General features: G+C 41.0%; 1 protein-coding gene across 1 annotated transcript; it reads right to left on the bottom strand.

The window, feature by feature from the left end:
- Nucleotides 1-1,171: 1,171 nt before the first annotated feature.
- LOC112224695 (zinc finger protein 503) lies at nucleotides 1,172-4,291 on the bottom strand. Its single transcript, XM_024388393.2, has 2 exons — nucleotides 3,729-4,291; nucleotides 1,172-3,360 (listed from the first exon to the last, which is right to left on the bottom strand). Exons 1-2 carry the CDS (start codon nucleotides 3,981-3,983, stop codon nucleotides 1,936-1,938), a joined length of 1,680 nt encoding a protein of 559 aa, XP_024244161.1. The 5' UTR covers nucleotides 3,984-4,291; the 3' UTR covers nucleotides 1,172-1,935.
- Nucleotides 4,292-14,693: the final 10,402 nt, after the last annotated feature.

Here is a 14,693-nt window from a genome sequence, read left to right on the forward strand (position 1 = left end):
TCGACGGTAGTAACCTATAAGTACTTTCAGACAGCTATAGATTATTTCGCCCGCATGTTGGTTTCTTGGTTGAATGCCTCGGATATTGATCTGTGCAAGGATTGTATCGAAAATACATCTGTACTTATGGAGTGGTCGATCTGATTTAAGATATTGTGTTCGCCATAATTTGTTTGACATTCAGTAACTGTAGTTTGACGATATAAACGCGTGTTGGTTTGTCCTATATGGTAGGCTATGGAACAATGGAGTCTGAAAAACATATTCCAGAACGGTTCGTTTTTCTTTAGACAAGTTGATAAAGAAAAACATTTCAACGCAATGGACTTGCAAACCCCACAATCTAAAACATAACGCCATAACCTAAAATATAACAGCGTTTTTTTCGTAGAATAAAGAGTTCTGACTTTAGGATATATGATGTGGCCCATAGGGCGGCGCGCAATTGGCCCAGCGTCGCCTGGGTTGGGGTTTGCCCGGTGTAGGCCATCATTGTAAATAAGAATTTGTTCTTAACATACTTGCCTAGTTATGAAGGTTAAATAAAAATCTAATAAATAAATAGATCATATAGCCCCTGTACACAGTATAGCCTGAACTAAATATTTACCCTAACAAAAATAATAGGCATAATTGTTTTTAGAGCAAATGCATAAATATATCTAATCCCACTTTTCTGCTATGAAAAACTCTCTGCCCAGACAAATAAGACAATGTCCAAAAGTAATCCTGCGAGACGAAAACAAGACCCCAAAACATTAATTTATGTTCTTTGGGATGTTACTTTTTAAGATGGATTGTTCTTTCACAACGTGCTGCTGAAATTGCATATTTTTAAGAATAAGTCTACACGCGGCTAACTTCCTTATTCGGATTGTATCTGACTGAGACCATCATTCGTTTGAGGGTGTAGGCTAAATATAATTTGTAAAAAAAATGATGCTACATTTTCTAATGGCATGTTGAAATGAATATCGGTGAAAGATTATTAGGCTACGGCCTAAATTACTGCAACAACAACAGCGAAAAGACTATTGCACATTGAGTGGCGAAATGCATTGTGGCAGATGACAGTAGCCTAGGCTGCATTTTGGTTTCAATGTTTTAAAAGTTGAACAAAATATATTTTGCAGTCTTAAAGGTATGAAATGTGAATAAAATGTGATTCGAATAAAATGTTACTAAAATGAAGTTTATGTGGCACAGACTTAAAATGGAAATAGGCTTACACACATCTTAAATGCAATTCCACAAATTAAATTGCATCGATTTTTTTTTTTAAACAGACCAATTATGCTCATGTCCCACATACTCAAGTGTTTATCATTAAGTCATTTTTAGGTCGAATTATTTATTCCATAAACAACCTACCAGGTTCATAAACCTGATTTAGCTTGTGGAATGAATAATGTAATTTATGAAGAAATATGAGAGAGCCCAATTTACCAGAAATGATTTAAACATGTCATTCTAAGGCATAGCCTAACGTGGAAAAGTGATTTGCAATGTGCGGTATAGGCCCAACAGACACAGAAATAGGCAACCACTTTTCCGATGAAAAACACAATGAAAAAAATAACGAATAGGCTGCAGACTTGATGTATGTAGGAAACATAAAAGTCTAAAAATTAGCATTTCAAAAAACGACATATACATACTGACTTGTAATGTCAATGTAACATCAAAATGGCGTCATCAAATAAAGCCTACATCTTAACTGTCAAAAAAACAAACAAAAATAATGCACCTTGAGCTTCTTACCAATTATATTATAATTACTTTATTTTTTGTCACGCTTGGAGCTATCGCAAATAAATACATTGAGCCCACGGATCCTGTCCTGCATGAAATACACCCCCAATAATGTCATTTAGGCGTAGAATCTCCTTTATAAATGTATAGTTATTGTCCGTATGTCGGTCTGTCCTGCATCTTCTACTGGTATCCTAATGCCGATGCCGTGGTGAGCCTCTGTCCATACAAGGCATAGGGAGAGTAATATGAACCTGTTGCAGCGGGCATCTGAATCGATGCTCCGGGTGGCATGGGGCTCTTTGAATAGGGGTGATAGCGCGTGCTCAGTCCCAGAGGGTGATGCGGGCTCCTGAGTGTGAGCGTTCCAGGGCTTCCCGGCGCCCCGTTCGGGGGCATGTGCATATGGCAAGCCATGGCGGCCGCGGCAGCGTTGGCTAGCGAAGATGAACCCGGGTACCCTGATATCAACTTCTCCGTCCCCGCAAAAGCAGTGTGAGTTCTTAGGTGATTGAGAAGCTCTTCTGAGGAAGAAAAACGCTTGTCACAGGGTCCGTTAGCCGACACCCAATTACAGACGTGTGGCAGAGGGTCATTTGGGAGCATGAAGCCATAGGGGTATAACGGGTGTCCAGCAAAAGATGGCGGCGAGGAATGCACGCTATGCAAAGGGTGAGTTGGGTACATGAGAGGGTATCCTGACTTCAAAGCCGAGGATTCATGGCACTGCGAGGCACCGGAGGCACCGGATAAGTGGCTCGGGCAGTGGTAACTCAGGCAGTATGGGTCTCTGCACAGGCTAGCAGACATTAGAGACGGAGGAGAAGACCTGGACAAGGGGCTCCCAGCCTTACTGCACTGAAGTTGGCTGGCAAACTGAGCGCTTAGTAGTTGACTGCTAGATTTCGTCGGGTCTAAAGTCATTCCATGAGGGAGAAAGTGTTGGGGATAGCCTGCATACGCACCTGCTAAACTTCCAGGGTAGGTCATGCCGGAATGCGGTAGGGGAAAAACACTGTGACCAGGTTTGTAGGGGGAGACGGGCGCTACGAGTCCTCCTGAACCCAGAACAGATGATGACGAGGAGACAGATGTGAGTGAGTCTGATGTGATAGCCTTTGAACCAGAAATGTTCTCCTGGCGTTGGTTAACCTCACCATTAACCCCACATATCCGGCTGTGACCGCTGCCGCTCTCCGTTGTACTGTTTTTATTGCTATCAAATTCCTTCTTCTTTTCCTCTGTGTCTCCCTGCTTACCATCTGACGGCAGCGGAGACACAGAGTGGCAGGAGCTGGGGCTGCCTGTCCTGGGGGTGAACGGCTGGCAGGTGGCGCTAGGCACTCGGAAACTAGCTTTATCTCCACTCAGACTGCCGCTGCCGAATGAGGAGTCCTTGTTTTTCTCCGATGATTTGGCGTAGGGTTTGAAGCTTGATTTGTCTTCATTTCCAATGTCACTCATTTTTAGTGGTCCGGGTTTGGTCTCTTTGTCACTAGATCCATTTGAGGTTACGGATGAGATTTTGGAAGAGGACGAAGGATCTGGTTTACCGATTTGAGAGCAGGTCTGTGCTAAGAGTGCCAACGGACTTTTCTTGGCATCCAGCTGCGAAATAAGAGAAAATAATACTTATTATTCATGTTTTCACTCTATTGTTTTTTTATGTGGTGTTTAACTAATATGTTCCTGTTATATATGGAGTACTTTATGGGCCGTTGGAGAACACCACTAAATTACGCACAAGTTTATCGCATTGCGCATAGCACTTTAGCCATATATTAACACTTTATACATTAATCTCCAGTTCATTTTACAATTACAATATGATAATAAACTGATATAGGTACAAGACAAATGGCCTAAATACAAATGGCCTAAAACATATGAAGATTAATTTGTCACTGCCAAAATCACACTTTTGCTATCCTTATTTTATCACGTCCCCCGTAGCCCGTAGCCTATGTGGTGCTTACCTCGATGGGACTGATAGGGGTTGATGGCAAAGGTTGAAGGTACTCCGGGTGCAGAATATGACCTCCCCGTGCGGTAAGCATTTTCAAAATCTTTATGGGTATACGATTAGCCTGCCTTAAAGGGTCTGAGGGAGAGACGAGATGAAGAAATGGCTTGTTGATTGTCGTTGCGCCCTTCTCCCCTGAAGAACTGCTCTCCCACACCGGATTCACGATACTATTTCTCAGAACAGACAATGCAGGCGATGTGATCATGACCTAATTCTCATTGAAATGGGAGAAAAATACATTTGATGTTCACGAAGAAAAAAAAAACCCGCATCAAAGTAACATGTTGTTTCTATAGCACCGTAGTTCGAAATGAAAAACAATAAATAGTTAAACTTCGTCTAGTCCTTATTAGAGGAGGAGAAGATCAGAACATATCCCGTTCATATCGCAGCAGGAGTGTGCGGCTGCATCCTTCCTCAGTGTCGCTGTGTGTGTCAGTGGCAGGAGCACGTCGGTGCGTTTGCTCTCTACGTTGGATGCAGTAGAAAAACTCTTCTCCCTTCAGCAGCATCTGAATTTGCCTCGAGATTAAAGCCTTTACCGCCTTCCAATCAAATGAGCCCCTGAGGTGATTGGAGGGTCAAGGGAATGTGACGTCGCCTCCTCAAACGGGCGTATTATTTATCCTGGGGATATCCTGGGATTTACTTAAACCATGTCCATTGACATAAATAGTCTATTCGTTTTATGGGAAGTGTTGTTGTTTTAAACACGTTATGCATGTAGAATAAATGTAAAATCAACAGTATGTACATACCCCAAACAGAAGCCATGGATTACAGGCAACATCCGGACTCCAACCCAGATGCCTATAAGAAATCCCGCTATGCCCTCCAACGAACCATCTAACAGGCAAAGTGTCAATACAGGACTAAGATTGAGTCCTACAACACCGGCTCCAACGCTTGTTGGATGTGGCAGGGCTTGCAAACTATTATGGACTACAAAGGGAAGCACAGCCGTGAGCTGCCCAGTGACACAAGCCCACCAGACGACCTAAATTACTTTTTTGCTCACTTCGAGGCAAGCAACACTGAAGCATGCATGAAAGCACCAACTGTTCTGGACGACTGTGTGATCATGCTCTCCGTAGCCGATGTGAGTAAGACCTTTTAAACAGGTCAACATTCACAAGGCCTACCGCTGAGCCATTGTTGCTCCTACATGTTTCCACTTTACAGTAACAGCAGTTACAGTTGACCTGGGCAGCTCTAGCAGGGCAGAAATTTGACAAACTAACTTGTTGGAAAAGTGGCATCCTATGACGGTTTCACCTTGAAACTCACTGAGCTCTTCAGTAAGGCCATTCTACTGCCAATGTTTGTCTATGGAGATTGCATGGCAGTGTGCTCAATTTTATACACCTGTCAGCAACGGTGTGGCTGAAATAGCCGACTTCACTAGATTGACAAAGGTGTCCACATACTTTTGTATACATTGTGTACATGGCTGGGGCTTTTCAGTATGGTTAGTTATTCTCCATTAAAACACTCGCTGACATCAATGTGCTGTGGCACTTACCGTGGAATGTGCATGTCTCAGGTGTTCACCCCCACACCCTCCGTCAATCTTACTCTTTGTCATCTGTCAATTTGTCCCTATACTGCCAGTTATGTGTCAGTTGTCTAGATTCAGGTCATCTGCAGCAGCAGCAGTCAAAGTGAAAGAGGAGAGGAGATGGTGTGCCAGCCTGATCCTCCTTCCAATGCCTGAGGTTTCAGTTCCAAATAGAACCCTATTCCCTATCTAATGCACTACTTTTGACTGAAACTGTATGGGCTCTGGTCAAAAGTAGTGCACTATATAGGGATTAGTGTACCGTTTGGAACGTAAGCCAATGCCTCAGTCTAAAGTAGACAACTCTCATGTCATCATATTTCATCAACACTGAAGACTGACATATTCGATTAGGCAGCGCAGCTCCAAGGGACAGTAATTCAGGGTTGATAGAAAATATCAAATATTGTTTTTATATTTTGAGTTGAAAAGTGCACAATGTTTGTTTATATTGACTGTGGTTCAAATTACATTTATTCACGTGCTTGTTCTCTCATATTGTACAATGTCACCTACAGTTGTTTGTCTTTTCATTAGGCCTATGTGTCAGAATTTAAATATGACAATGAGAAAAATAAGGACTGATGCAAAAAGTCCCAAAAATATCAAACTCCTTATTTTCAATTTATCTGAAGGGAAACCCTAAATTCAGTAGTTTGACATTTGATTTAGTTTAGATTGAGTTGCTCAATTTACCCAATCAAAAATATGATAAACATAAATTGTCAAATCTAAACAAGATATTATGAATGCAATCTGCCCTCTAGGATAATTTCCCCTGACAACAAGTAAAAATTACTTGGGGTATCTACTTTTATTTGACTATTTATATTTTTGCTAACTTTTACTTTTACTTCACTATATTACTTACATCTTCCCTGACACCAAGAAGTACTCGTTACATTTTGACAGGAAAATGGTGGTGTGGGGGCTGTGCTTTGGCAAAGTGGGTGGTGTTATATCCTTCCTGTTTGGCCCTGTCCGGGGGTGTCCTCGGATGGGGCCACAGTGTCTCCTGACCCCTCCTGTCTCAGCCTCCAGTATTTATGCTGCAGTAGTTTATGTGTCGGGGGGCTAGGGTCAGTTTGTTATATCTGGAGTACCTCTCCTGTCCTATTCGGTGTCCTGTGTGAATCTAAGTGTGCGTTCTCTAATTCTCTCTTTCTCTCTCTCGGAGGACCTGAGCCCTAGGACCATGCCCCAGGACTACTTGACATGATGACTCCTTGCTGTCCCCAGTCCACCTGGCCGTGCTGCTGCTCCAGTTTCAACTGTTCTGCCTTATTATTATTCGGCCATGCTGGTCATTTATGAACATTTGAACATCTTGGCCATGTTCTGTTATAATCTCCACCCGGCATAGCCAGAAGAGGACTGGCCACCCCACATAGCCTGGTTCCTCTCTAGGTTTCTTCCTAGGTTTTGGCCTTTCTAGGGAGTTTTTCCTAGCCACCGTGCTTCTACACCTGCATTGCTTGCTGTTTGGGGTTTTAGACTGGGTTTCTGTACAGCACTTTGAGATATCAGCTGATGTACGAAGGGCTTTATAAATAAATTTGATTTGATTTGAATGGTCCAATTCACACACTTATAAAGAAAACATCACTGGTCATCCCTAGTGCCTCTGATCTGTCGGACTCAATAAACACAAATGCTTTGTTTGTAAATTATGTCTGAGTTTTGGAGTGTGCCCCTGGCTATCCGTCAATAAAAAACAAACAAGAAAAATGTGCCGTCTGGTTTGCTTAACATAAGGAATTTGAAATGGTTTACACTTGTACCTTTAATTTGATACTTAAGTACATTTGATCAATTCCATTTACTTTTGATACTTAAGTACATTTACAACCAAATACTTTCACTTTTCCTTGAGTGATTTTCTATTAAGCGATCTTTACTTTTACTCAAGTATTACAGTACTTTTCCCACCACTGCTGTAAACTTAAACTACGTCACATGATAAGATGGCTGTTAAATTTGACCAATTAAAAGGCTCCAACTATTTGTCGTTCATTTGATTTTGTTCCTAAACAAAAACGTCATAGTGTAATATCACCTCATTTAAGTGTAATGCTGATCAGAAATATTTTTTATTGATAACCGCTGTTTTCGGCAACGGCTGTCAGGCTCCCAACACAGCGTGTGAGTTATTAGGGCGTAGAAGGGCGACCATACATTTCCAACGTCAAGCAAAAACTCATTTTATTGTCCACGTGATGGATAGCCCACTGCACCCGACACCAAGTACTCGACATTATACTTAATCGAAAACATGTTTTTTTCTTTCGTTGCCATAATTCTTGACATTCAAATATAACATTTGAAATCCCTACCCATATTTTCACACCAGTGATGTGTTTATGGATCACTCCCTACATGATGCAAATATAATGATTTACAGTTATTTACAGCACAGACTCTCTGAGGACAGTCACGGTGGTTTAAGACTAATGCAGGATGGGTAACTGATTCTCTCCTACAGTATGTATTTATTTTATTTAACCTTTATTTAACTAGGCAAGTCACAATACAAGCATACAGAAGGCTTTTTTCTGCATTTGTTTAATAGTAAATGTTTTATTGTGTTATTGTACTGTATGTATGTATGTATATATATATATATACACAGTTGAAGTCTGAAGTTTACATACACTTAGGTTGGAGTCATTAAAACTTATTTTTCAACCACTCCACAACTTTCTTGTTAACAAACTATAGTTTTGCCAAGTCGGTTAGGACATCTACTTTGTGCAGGACACAAGTAAGTTTTCCAACAATTGTTATCAGACAGATTATTTCACTTATACTTCACTGTATCACAAATCCAGTGGGTCAGAAGTTGACATACACTAAGTTGACTGTGCCTTTAAACAGCTTGGAAAATTCCAGAAAATGATGTAATGGCTTTAGAAGCTTCTGATAGGCTAATTGACATCATTTGAGTCAATTGGAGGTGTACCTGTGGGATGTATTTCAAGGCCTACCTTCAAACTCAGTCCCTCTTTGCATGACATCATGGGAAAATCAAAAGAAATCAGCCAAGACCTCAGAAAAAAAACTGTAGACCTCCACAAGTCTGATTCATCCTTGGGAGCAATTTCCAAACGCCTGAAGGTACGACGTTCATCTGTACAAACAATAGTACGCAAGCTTAAACACCATGGGACCACGCAGTGGTCATACCGCTCAGGAAGGAGACGAGTTCTGTCTCCTAGAGATCCCAGAACAACATCAAAGGACTTTGTGAAGATGCTTAAGGAAACAGGTACAGAAGCATCTATATCCACAGTAAACTGTCCTATATTGACAAAACCTGAAAGGACGCTCAGCAAGGAAAAAGCCACTGCTCCAAAACCGCCATAAAAAAGCCAGACTACTGTTTGCAACTACATATGGGGACAGAGATTGTACTTTTTGGAGAAATGTCCTCTGGTCTGATGAAACAAAAATAGAACTGTTTGGCCATAATGACCATCATTATGTTTGGAAGAAAAATGGGGAGGCTTGCAGACCCAAGAACACCATCCCTACCGTGAAGCACGGGGGTGGCAGCATCATGTTGTGTGGGTGCTTTGCTGCTGGAAGGACTGGTGCACTTCACAAAATAGATGGCATCATGATGGTGGAAAATTATGTGGATATATTGAAGCAACATCTCAAGACATCAGTCAGGAAGTTAAAGCTTGGTCTCAAATGGGTCTTCCAAATGGACAATGACCCCAAGCATACTTCCAACATTGTGGCAAAATGGCTTGACAACAAAGTCAAGGTATTGGAGTGGCCTTCACAAAGCCCTGACCTCAATCCTGTAGAAAATTTGTGGTCAGGACTGAAAGAGCGTGTGATCCAAGTTCGATCCAAGTTAAACAATGTAAAGGCAATGCTACCAAATAGTAATTGAGTGTATGTAAACTTCTGACCCACTGGGAATGTGATGAAATAAATCAAAGCTGAAATAAATCATTCTCTCTACTATTATTCTGACATTTCACATTCTTAAGATAATGTGGTGATCCTAACTGACCGAAGACAGGGAATTGTTGCTAAATTGAGTTTAAATGTATTTGGCTAATGTGTATGTAAAATTCCGACTTCAACTGTATTTATATATATATATATATTTATAAAGGACTTAAACACTGTATTTGATAGTGTGTTGATGTTTTATTTTAATGTCCAATGTTGATTATTTCAAGTACATTTCTCAATTCCTATAAAGTAAAACTAATTTATGGCTTAGCCTTTGTAGTGTTGTTTTGATATGATGTAGCTAGCTTAGGTTCCACTATTTCAACAGCTGAAACTCTCTCAGAATAGGCTATAGTCAATATTTTGGGCCCCAGTTCTTTTTCAGATATAGTCTGGGAAACATTACCTAAACAGCAGAGACCTTCAGGAGGAGCCATTAGCTAAACAGCAGAGAACTTCAGGAGGAGCCATTAGCTAAACAGCAGAGAACTTCAGGAGGAGCCATTAGCTAAACCGCAGAGAACTTCAGGAGGAGCCATTAGCTAAACAGCAGAGAACTTCAGGAGGAGCCATTAGCTAAACCTCAGAGAACTTCAGGAGGAGCCATTAGCTAAACCGCAGAGAACTTCAGGAGGAGCCATTAGCTAAACCGCAGAGAACTTCAGGAGGAGCCATTAGCTAAACAGCAGAGAACTTCAGGAGGAGCCATTAGCTAAACCGCAGAGAACTTCAGGAGGAGCCATTAGCTAAACAGCAGAGAACTTCAGGAGGAGCCATTAGCTAAACCGCAGAGAACTTCAGGAGGAGCCATTAGCTAAACCGCAGAGAACTTCAGGAGGAGCCATTAGCTAAACAGCAGAGAACTTCAGGAGGAGCCATTAGCTAAACCTCAGAGAACTTCAGGAGGAGCCATTAGCTAAACCGCAGAGAACTTCAGGAGGAGCCATTAGCTAAACCGCAGAGAACTTCAGGAGGAGCCATTAGCTAAACAGCAGAGAACTTCAGGAGGAGTCATTAGCTAAACCTCAGAGAACTTCAGGAGGAGCCATTAGCTAAACCGCAGAGAACTTCAGGAGGAGCCATTAGCTAAACAGCGGAGACCTTCAAGTAGGAGCAATTCGCTTAACAACAGAGACTTTCAGGAGGAGCAATTTGAGGAGATGAACCATAAATTATACATTCTATTATATAGGCTATTAATATCCATGAGCTGGACTGTCTCCTCCAATCTGTTAGACTACATTCACGTTTAATAATTGGTTTAATTACCAGGGGAACTTATTGCAGATAGTAATTATTATGACATGTTATTATTATGACTATAGTCATGCATTGTACATTACCCTACAGACAATATAAGTGCAAATATAATTTACAGCAGTTTTTTTTTGCTATTCATGAGCACTGTAGTATTAATTTGTTCTCAACTCAGGAAGTCTCTACTCTCCCAATTAACGTCAAACATTAAACGAAACACACGCATGCAACTTATCCCATGCTGTAGCTATGTTTACACACCCTTCATGCAATTCCAATGACAACGTTCTTTGTTATTTACAGGAGAATTACCCAATGAATAATAACTCATCTACCGATACATTGCTGTTTTTGTTCATGTAAATATATTTGACCTCGACTATCAAATGGACTGTAGTGTTGTGTACTAACATATCTTTGCCTGCCACCTTGAAGTATTTATGTAGCGGCAAGGCATAATTCTACAATAATAAATACCTGCATTATAATCATCTTAATACAATGTGTCTGTAATTTCACTGAAGGATACGATCTAAGAGCTCCTGACTACTGTATCACAGCTAAGCCCGGCTGTTTATGAATAGGATTCAGGGCCCGATTTCCCAAAAGCATCTTAAGGCAAAGTACAGCATTAGAACCTTTGAGCTCAATGGTTAAGGCTAAATTCATCGTTAGAACCATTGAGCTCAATGGTTAAGGCTAAGTTCATCGTTAGAACCAATGAGCTCAATGGTTAAGGCTAAGTTCATCGTTAGAACCAATGAGCTCAATGGTGAAGGCTAAATTCATCTCAGCAGACAGACTACTGGGTCTGACTGGTGAAAAGGGGAGCTGATGGTTAGAAGGTGTTATTGTTTCATACCTCTGTTCCTGTCATGTGGTGCAGGGCAGAGTAGAGCCCACAGAGACATGAATAATGCCCCAACTCTTTGTCACATGGAAGTGGTCCTAAGCAGTTCAAATACTATCTGAAATACTTTATTGGTGCTTAATTGAGCTTGTCTAGCTTATTGGAGCTGATAGAATCGTCCAAAAGCTGGAGAGGCTAGTCATATGGCACTCAGGGCAGGCTAAAGCCCATTCTCAATGTATTTGATCCCGGGATTGATTCTTTGTCACATGGAAGTTATCCGTTCCAGGGCCTGGGTCTGAGTTGGGATTAAAATTGCTCCTGTGCAATTGATTGGCTTTGCCCGGAGGGCTGTCACATTAATGATGGTAAAGCACGTGGCCCTACCGTGTCGCAAAGAGTGGCGTGTTTATCAGGAAATTAAAACCCCTAGCTAAAGAACTGAACTAGGGGTGTCTTTGGAGGCATGGGACCATTGACACTGTGTTCCCTATTTCGTGCACTTCTTTTGATCAGGACACATAGGACTCTGTTCAAAAGTAGTGCACTATGTAGGTAATAGGGTGCCATTTTTAGAGTTCTATTTAGAGAATTGGGTGCCATTAGCAAGCCATTTTCGAAGGTGTAGCTTGATGAAATTTAAAGTGACAATGACACCTTTTTGAAAAAATTCATTTGGACTGATATTCTGGAGGACCTGTTTGTTTCATTTCTACAAAGTAAACATTTCAGTTCTTCTTTAACTCAGTAAGTCATCATAAACTGTCAATGTTTAAATCGATGTTTAAAGCAGTGTTTAAAAAAAAAACTGTTGGCTCTGTTTTTGTAATGTCTGGTTTGTTGTGGATCTGTTGTAATGGAATGGATACTCCTCTCACTGCTAAATGTTGTGGAATGCAACTAGTTGATTCAAATCTGTTTAATGTTTGTTTTGTGTTTGTAATTAGACAGATGCCTTCCCTGATTAGGTTCTGAGTGAGCCTCTTGGTATTTGTGTATAACTGATCTAATTCAACTTTGAAGTGCATATTTGCTCTTGTCTGTTGATAACGTGTAAATGGACTCTTCCTCAGCCCATGTTTCATTTTGTAGATTGTTGAAACGTGTAGCTTGACCAAGCTGTGTTATAGTGTGTTTTGGCGACCTACGTAGATATCACGGGACATCTGCAGGGCACTACCTCTGAAATAGGAAAGCACATGTTATCAGAAACCAGGCAGACTGCTGGATTCATTGAATGTTTCTTTAATACAGGTACTAGTCCAGAATGTTTCCAGATGATGCATTGTTTGATCCTCAAGAACAAAAGGGGGGTGTGTCAATATGTTTTAATAAGGGTCAAAGGCCAAAGCTTTACGTATGGAAATACAGTCCTGAATGAACCAAAAATAGGCTGAGGATAAACTAGATAAAGCCTGACAGTATATACCCTTATGAGAGGGTATATACTGACTACAATACCCTTATGAGAGGGTACATACTGACTACAATAACCATTATGAGAGGGTATATACTGACTACAATAACCATTATGAGAGGGTATATACTGACTACAATAACCCTTATGAGAGGGTATTTACTGACTACAATAACCCTTATTAGAGGGTATAGACTGACTACAATAACCCTTATTAGAGGGTATATACTGACTACAATAACCCTTATTAGAGGGTATATACTGACTACAATAACCATTATGAGAGGGTATATACTGACTACAATAACCCTTATGAGAGGGTATATACTGACTACAATAACCCTTATTAGAGGGTATATACTGACTACAATAACCATTATGAGAGGGTATATACCGACTACAATAACCCTTATGAGAGGGTATATACTGACTACAATAACCCTTATTAGAGGGTATATACTGACTACAATAACCCTTATGAGAAGGTATATACTGACTACAATAACCCTTATGAGAGGGTATATACTGACTACAATAACCCTTATTAGAGGGTATATACTGACTACAATAACCATTATGAGAGGGTATATACTGACTACAATAACCCTTATGATAGGGTATATACTGACTACAATAACCCTTATTAGAGGGTATATACTGACTACAATAACCCTTATTAGAGGGTATATGCTGACTACAATAACCCTTATTAGAGGGTATATACTGACTACAATAACCCTTATTAGAGGGTACAGTACATTCGGAAAGTATTCAGAACCCTTCCCCTTTTCCACATTTTTTTGCGTTAAAGCCTTATTCTAAAATGGATTAAAAAAAAAATTTAAATCTTTTTTTTAGCAAATCTTTAAAACAAAAAAAACAGAAATACCTAATTTACACAAGTATTCAGACCCTTTGCTATGAGACTCGAAATTGAACTCAGGTGAATCCTGTTTCCAATTGATCATCCTTGAGATGTTTCTACAACTTGATTGGAGTCCGCAAGTCGTACATTCAATTGATTTGACTTGATTTTGAAAGGCACACATCTGTCTATATAAGGTTGACAGTTCATTTCAGAGCAAAACCAAGCCATGAGGTAGAAGGAATTGTCCGTAGAGCTCCGAGACAAGATTGTGTCAAGGCACAGATCTGGGGAAGACTACCAAAACATTTCTGCAGCATTGAAGGTCCCCAAGAACACAGTGGCCTCCATCATTCTTAAATGGAAGAAGTTTGGAACCACCAAGACTCTTCCTAGTGCTGGCCGCCTGGCCAAACTAAGCAATCGGGGGAATCAGGAAGGTGACCAAGAACCCAATGGTCACTTTGACAGAGCTCCAGAGTTCCTTTGTGAAGATTGGAGAACCTTTCAGAAGGACAAACAATCTCTGCAGCACTACACCAATCAGGCTTTCATGGTAGAGTGGCCTGACGGAAGCTCCTCCTCAGTAAAAGGCACATGACAGCCCGCTTGGAGTTTGCCAAAAGGCACCTGAAAGAATCTCACACCATCAGAAACAAGATTCTCTGGTCTGATGAAACCAAGATTGAACTCTTTGGCCTGAATGCCAAGTATCAAGTCTGGAGGAAACCTGGCACCATCCTTACTTTGATGCATGGTGGTGGCAGCATCATGCTTTGGAGATGTTTTTCAGTGGCAGGGACTGGTAGACTAGTCAGGGTCATGGGAAAGATGAACGGAGGAACGTACAGAGAGATCCTTGATGAAAACCTGCTCAGGAGCTCAGACTGGGGCGAAGGTTCACCTTCCAACAGGACAACGACTCTAAGCACAAAGCCAAGACAATGCAGAAGTCGCTTCGGAAACAAGTGAATGTCCTTGAGTGGCCCAGCGAGAGCC

This window comes from Oncorhynchus tshawytscha, linkage group LG25 (assembly GCF_018296145.1).
Source record: "Oncorhynchus tshawytscha isolate Ot180627B linkage group LG25, Otsh_v2.0, whole genome shotgun sequence".
In the NCBI taxonomy this organism is placed as follows: domain Eukaryota; kingdom Metazoa; phylum Chordata; class Actinopteri; order Salmoniformes; family Salmonidae; genus Oncorhynchus; species Oncorhynchus tshawytscha.